The sequence below is a fragment of the Macadamia integrifolia genome, unplaced genomic scaffold, assembly GCF_013358625.1.
Source record: "Macadamia integrifolia cultivar HAES 741 unplaced genomic scaffold, SCU_Mint_v3 scaffold1149, whole genome shotgun sequence".
NCBI lineage: Eukaryota > Viridiplantae > Streptophyta > Magnoliopsida > Proteales > Proteaceae > Macadamia > Macadamia integrifolia.
In genome coordinates this window covers 92850-99763 of record NW_024868102.1, presented here as the reverse complement: position 1 = coordinate 99763, position 6914 = coordinate 92850, and the positions used below count along the sequence as shown (strand labels likewise).

Below are 6914 nucleotides of genomic sequence, written 5' to 3'. Positions count from 1 at the left end.
GTGGGGGGTTGGGGGGGACTATGCCTTACCCCAAGAATGTCGAGAGGCTGTTGACTACTTGACCACCAGGTCGCAACATTTGTACCTTTACCGTTGGACCAATACAAGTCACCATATAAAATCAAAACTAATAGATCATAAGTAAAATGTCTTAGACAAAAATCCCCCTCTTTATACCACATGACTTCACTGCCTACTGCCTAGGCACCAAGATGACATGGCCCCCGGCTACTTGCCTTGCCAACATGACAACTATGGTAATCAGAAATGAAAAAGAGTACAGGAAAAGAGAAGCACCCTGATGAACAGAACTAATAGATGGACAGATTCAGTAATATTGAGATGAGAAGTAAAGTGAAACAATCTTATCTAATGGAAAATATGCTGTTCTAATGTGTGGTATCTTTTCTTCCTACGGCTCCTGATATACCCAAAATCACCTCCCCAATAGGCGCAGGTCACATGGCATTCAAAAAATCTAACCACAAAAGCAAGGGATTCTCCACCGACTCGAGGCACCTACCTACAAGGGAAAAACTCACCCCTTTTTGGGAATTAGGGCTTCATCTCCCTCACCCTATAAATAAGAAGATATTCCAACAAAAAAGGAGGTCAATCTCTCTCCCTAACTCTCCACTGCTCCAAAAATTGTTGTTAGTCTGAAAACTGACTCTTAGCTTAGGCATCAGAGCACCCCTCTGGCCCCATTTTTGCAGGTCTCTCCCAGAGCCAACAATCGGATTCGGTCACAACAGCCCCTATGGGTCTCATTTAAAAGAATTAAGAGACTATATCCCAGAGAAAATCTTGCTTAAACCCAATTTTCATTCAATTCATCAATAACTTACACATTAGGATACAAACTTTTATACTTAACAAGGACCCGCTTACTTGACTAGTTTAAGAAGCTAACCAGGGTGTGCTGATTCAAGAAGTTAATGGAATTTGTTCAAGAAGCTAAAAGTTGCTGCGTCAAAGGCTGCCCAGATAACGAAATTGACTGTACTGAAATACATTCTTTCTTGGGGGACCATGCCCTCGAGAGAAAGTAGTGATGATTGCCTCTCAAATTCCTCTTCGGGGGATATTCCTCAAGTCACTTCTCTTTTAATTTTTTAACCCTTAAGTAAATAAAGCAAAATTACTTGAATACCCTTACGCACAATGACACAACTATTGCATCTAGGAAATTAATGGCAGTTTTGCCTCTGTCCAAAATTAGAATTTATACATGTAGAAGCGCAATCCTAAAACGATGTAGAAAATAATGAAAAAACAAGAACAAACAATGTACACAGATTTACAAGGTTCGGCAAGATTGCCTACATCCTCAGTGAGATGAGATCCTGCTTCACTATCAATGGAGAATAGGGTTACAACGCTCGTCCCTCACACGGTCACACCTCTCAGTATTGCTTGCATTACAGAGAAAGAAATCATCGCTACAAATATATAGCGAAAAACCCTAATCTAGAAAGTACAAAACAACCCTCAAATAAAAAATTCGAGTAGGTGGCTGCGTGCCCCTACACCCCCGCTATGCAGGGGGGCCTCCTGCCCCCCTTGCAACCCCCACGGCCAGCTAACTGGCTAGCAGGGCCGCCGTCCTGCCTATCAAGGCACCTACACTAGTACTTCCTGGATTAAACTGTGACGGAATACAAGACATCGTACACCAACAATACCAACCCCCAAAAAGTTTAGTTGCAATCATGTCCTTAAAAAAATTACCAAATTCACCTCTGTAGACCCTAAATTACAGGCCTTGAGCTAATCTCATTAATCTGGGCTAGGCCTCCAAATGGAAGCGTGCCTTCCAAGATAGTGGAGGGTTGTTGCATCAATAAGGGTGGCCAAAACTCCCATACCAAAGGGAGAAAAAAGAAAAAAGGGAAAAAGGTACTAGGGAAAAAAGGGAAAAAGGTACTTGGTTGGACAGGTTTGACCTATCTTGGAAACCCAGGGAAAAAAGAACCAGGTTCAAACCCAGGTTTTGGTCCAACAGGGATAACTAGGTAATTTACCATATTTATTTGGGGCATTTTTTTTTTAATTGAAATTTATTTATTTTATTGGAGATGGTCAATGATAAGAGTAAAGAGTCCTAGTTAATTTCAAGTTTTTGTTTTAGAATTTGAGTAGGACTCTTTGTTTTCTTTTTCTTATATATTCAAGAACCCATCTAAATATACTGAGTGGAGTTGAATGAATTAGAAATTTCTGAGTTTAGCATGCCCCTCTGCTTACCAAGATATCTTCTTCTCTCTCTTCCATCATGATTATCCTCCCTTAATCGTCAAGGCGCTGCCTAGGCATCCATGCAGATTTTCTGGGCCAAGGCGACGACACGCCTTAGTTGAAACGGGAACGCAACTACCTTGGTTACCTAGGTGTCACCTTGTGGCATAGGGCGGGAGTACTTGTGTATGCCAATATTGTTCAACTACAACATAGAAAATTCTTGAGTATATAAATGATTACCTATACTATTGTTCAACTGCCCATTTTCTAGTGTTATGTGTATGCCAAATGCCAATTTACAGAGGAACATATAATGAATATGCTTATGTGGTATGAATTTTTTGACACTTTGCATTGATTTATGTTTATTGCTCCCCTTTTTTTATGAAAATACTTTATATTAGATCCTATGCTTTATTTATTATGGTTGAATTTCTCATTTTTTTACCTTGAGTTGCGAGCTCACCTCTGAAATTTTAGCGCAAACAGAATTAACCTGAGAGCTCTTTCTCTTGAAATCAAACCTATTCCACCGAGAGTGCTTTGCATTTGATAGGAAGAGAGAAGTTCTTCTTATTATAAGGTTTCATTGATAATTACCAAAACTTCCTTGCTTTCTTAAGTTCAAGAATTATAGATTAAGAAATCAGGTTTTACATTCCTTCCCCATTTCCTGCTGAGGAAAGAGCAATTCTTTCCCGACTCTCCTACCCACTCGCTGCCAACCCTAATTGTCAGTGTCTCCGTTCCATGCATGTATGCTGCGATATTTATTTTTATTTTCTATATTTTAGGAGCAGAAGTGGATTTTTCTTTTCTTTGGGTGTTGGGAGAGAGTGGGTGTGGATGAAAATGGGATTTGATCCTAGCATAGGAGATGACACATATTTACTAGTGAACAGTTGCAAAAGTACCTTTATGTATGCTGAGACATCAAAATCCATAGAGCACTATGAGAAAACATCAAGCAATACAAATGGGAGCATGTGGAGAAGGATACCTGTTGGATTCCTTGTTGGGCATCTTTAGGCTGATTAGATCTTATATTTGACTCAAGTCTGCTTCTCATGGACAAAGGTGCAGAAGAGGGAATATTTGTGAGAATATATTCCGTCTGGAGTAGGATGTCATGTGCTCCAGCAGCCAAATGTACTCCTAGTCCAACAGCTTCAAGTGAAATACTTCTAAGAAATGCAATTGCACCTGTAAGGACTGCTTGCATCAGTATATCACCCTGAATTACTTTTACTTTAGGTCAACAAAAACAACAGGAAAAATACAGTGACAAAGACTGCATCAAGCATGTTTTACAAACCAAAAAAAAAGGTCCTCATATTCATCCTGTCTGAAATTGATGTCCTTGATTTCTAACCTAGGCTTAAAAAATGAACAAATTAATAAAACCAGTCAGAGCAGTATGAAGTTGCCACATGTCACTGAACCAATTAGGGGACTTCTCAGACATTTTCATTAATCTCTCTTTTGCTTTTCAGGGAATGAGAAGAATTCTGTTGATTCCATAACCAATTAATTAAATACCAGTTATCTATATATAGGAAATTCTTCCTTCTATAATCTTGTATGCTACTTAAAAATATGATTTTCTTGGCTTCTCTAATTTTCCTTACGTTTGGTTGTCTTTCGACCAGAAAGAAGATACCGATTTTCAAATTTGAGATGGTCTCAGAATCAAAGCACTTTTATTCACAGTCAAACATAAAAAATCTCGCCACTCCGGTGAGATAAAATGCGTGAGAAAACAGTGCAGAGAGGGATGCATGTAATGCCCCAAAGTTTGGAACCTTATGAGTTATGATATATTTTTTATTTTATGTTTTTTTTAAGCCTCTTTAAATATTTTTTCGTGACCTAAATTAATAACTCAAGTGCTAGCTTAGTAATTAGGTTGGGACGTTAGTTAACTAGAGGTCATAAGTTCAAACGTTTTAGGCCCTCTTTGGTATCATTTTTCCTTTTTATTTTTACCTATTTAACAAAAATCATAAATGAAAACCATTTTTTTTTATCAAAACATAAAAATGGTTTAGTAACTACTAGAGAAAACGGGTTTTTTGTGAGAAATAGTTTGGTATCCATATATGCAAAATGGTTTTTTGAAGAAATGGGTGAAGAGGTGTTCCCTTCACCTATCTTCCTTATAACTCTCTTTCTCCACTTTGCACTGAAGAAGAGGGGGCAAGGGCCTTGGATTTCTAATTACAAAGCAAATGACTATTTTACCCTTCCATATTGGGACTTTGAGCACGTGCTCATTAAAGTTCAGCACAAAAATAACTGAAAATCAATTTTGGCCAAAACACATAAATGACTCTTGATCTCTTTTTGGTTTTTGTGTTTTATCAATTTTTTTTTTTTTAAATAGAAAAAAGCTCCATAAATGATACCAAATGCAACCAAAACCATTTTCTAATCAAAAATCAAAAAGAAAAATGATACCAAAGAGGGCCTTAGTCTTAAGTTAAGGAGGTTTAGTTACAAGATTCTTTTCTTTTATCTTTCTTTCTTGTGGTCCCCACCCCAATTAAACAAATCGAGGGAAAGGGGGAATACCACATATGTGGGGATTGGATTAGTTAGTTAATTAAATAATAAAAAGAAGTAGAGACATATTAGGAAACTTGAGAGGTAGAGAGACAAGAAAGGATGAGCGCTCCCCTAGAAAAAAAGAAGGAAAGAGAGAGAGAGAGAGAGAGAGAGAGAGAGAGATGCTGTCCTTAGTTGAGACAAAGAAAGATAGAGAGAGGGAGTTCGTGAGTGGAAAAGAGAGGAAATAAGGGAATTGGAGGGAGAAGGGAAACCATGTGATATAAAGAAGAGAAAGAGAGGGAGGATCATAGGAGAGAAAGTGAAAGGAAGAGAGAGAGAGAGAGAGGAGAAAGAAAAGGGAACAGAAGGAAATTGTGGAAGGGAGGAAGAGAGAAAGGGAGAGAGAGAGAGAGAGAGAGACTGACTTGAAGGGAGAAGAGGAGATTGTAGAGCTTCTTCAACCCATAGATTGTAGAGTATAATTCTTCAAGTTCTTTACTTAAATCCCAAATTTCTACGAAGTTCGATATAGGGTGTTTTTCTAGATTAAGCAATTCAGTCATCTGATCGATCTGAAAACTTGAACAAACATTCATCTACCATAGGGTTGGAACTTGATTCAAATCTGAGACAATTCTGATGGTCACATTTGGAGATATCCTCAAAATTCCAATTTTCCCCTTTATCTCCATATTTTGTACTTCTATAATTTTGATTAAAGAATCAATTTATCTTGTTTGGTTACTATTGCAGAGATCTAATCCCTCATATCAGTTTTGATTAGGTAAAATGATTCTGGTTTTCTGATTATTAATCTGATTTATGATTTGACTAAAATACCCTTCTCCAAACATTACAAGGATTGATCTGTAACTTCAGATCCAACCATTGGATCAATTTCTAATTTTCAGATACTATTCTCCTATATGTTTACTGAACTTGGTTTCAGTTTCAGATCCATCCATCCATCTGATTTAATTTAATTTGATTTCTCCTCAATCTGGTCAACTATGCTGTATAATAAATTACTTTTAATCCAGCCATCTGATCGTGATCATCTTTTGATGGTTAGCAGAGCTACCCCAAGGGAGGTTTCAATCCAAATTTGGGGAATATCCGACCCATGGATTTAAACTAATTTCAGTTTATCGTAAATCTGGAAATTTCTTTCTTAGCTTCGTGTTATTCTAATTACTCTTTAATCACTCAACCAATCATTTTCATCTTCTGAAGGGTGATAATACATATCATGGGAGATTGATTACTAGAATTTGACTTCCATCTGAGAGGGTTGACTTTAATTTTTGTGGACTTTTGGGGGAAAGTGGGGTATTGAATTAGTTTTGAACTTGGAGATTAATAGGAAACATAATTAATTGCAAGTGGTGATTGACTTGAGTATTCAAAGCTCAGAGGGTGGAAATAAGACATACATGCTGAGGTAAGTGGGATTACAATGGGATTACACCACGTGTGTGGCATGATTGTATGAAATGATGTCAGATATGTTTGTACTGTTGAGACTTGAGATATGTGCTTACTTTATTTTATTTTATTTTTTTCTATTATTTTGTATATGACATGTGATTATGGAGGTGGTTGCAATTTGATGAAAATGAATATTATTATGTGATGTATATCATGAAGGCGATATTGTGTAAAGATGCTTTTGTGTAAATGTGATCTTATGTAAAGGTGATTTTGTATAAAGGTATTTTTATAAAAGTGAAAAAAGAGTGTTTGAAAGTAAATACATAGTCTCATACCGTGGAGAGTAACTGCCACCCGAGAGGCAGTGGGTGGGTTCCATGGAACCGAGTCACAGAAGAGTGATGACAGTGTGATTGTGTGATATGTATGATGGCCATGTTTTCCCTCTCAGAGTATGGGTGGTGGCAGCTTATTTCCCTTAGTGTCAGCCAAAGTGGTAGAGAGAGAAATCAAGTGAAACTGTGAAAGTATTTTTACTAACCAAAGCTATGCATGGAGCGAGTTCGAGGGAGTCTCAAAGATTTCTTTATTAATTGTGCTTTTTGTTTTTCTTAGATAGATGTAATAGGGATAAATTTGAGGTGTATAGTTGGATTTAAAGTTTAACCTAGGCATATAACTTAAATTGCACCAGT

General features: G+C 37.2%; 1 protein-coding gene across 2 annotated transcripts in view; it reads right to left on the bottom strand.

The window, feature by feature from the left end:
* LOC122062941 (autophagy-related protein 2) overlaps nt 1-6914 on the bottom strand; it is a 28700-nt gene that overhangs the window by 3980 nt on the left and 17806 nt on the right. For both annotated transcript variants that reach the window (XM_042626602.1, XM_042626601.1), the window contains exon 11: nt 3242-3444. In XM_042626602.1, coding sequence (XP_042482536.1) covers nt 3242-3444 — 203 coding nt within the window. The remainder of the gene's footprint in view (nt 1-3241; nt 3445-6914) is intronic.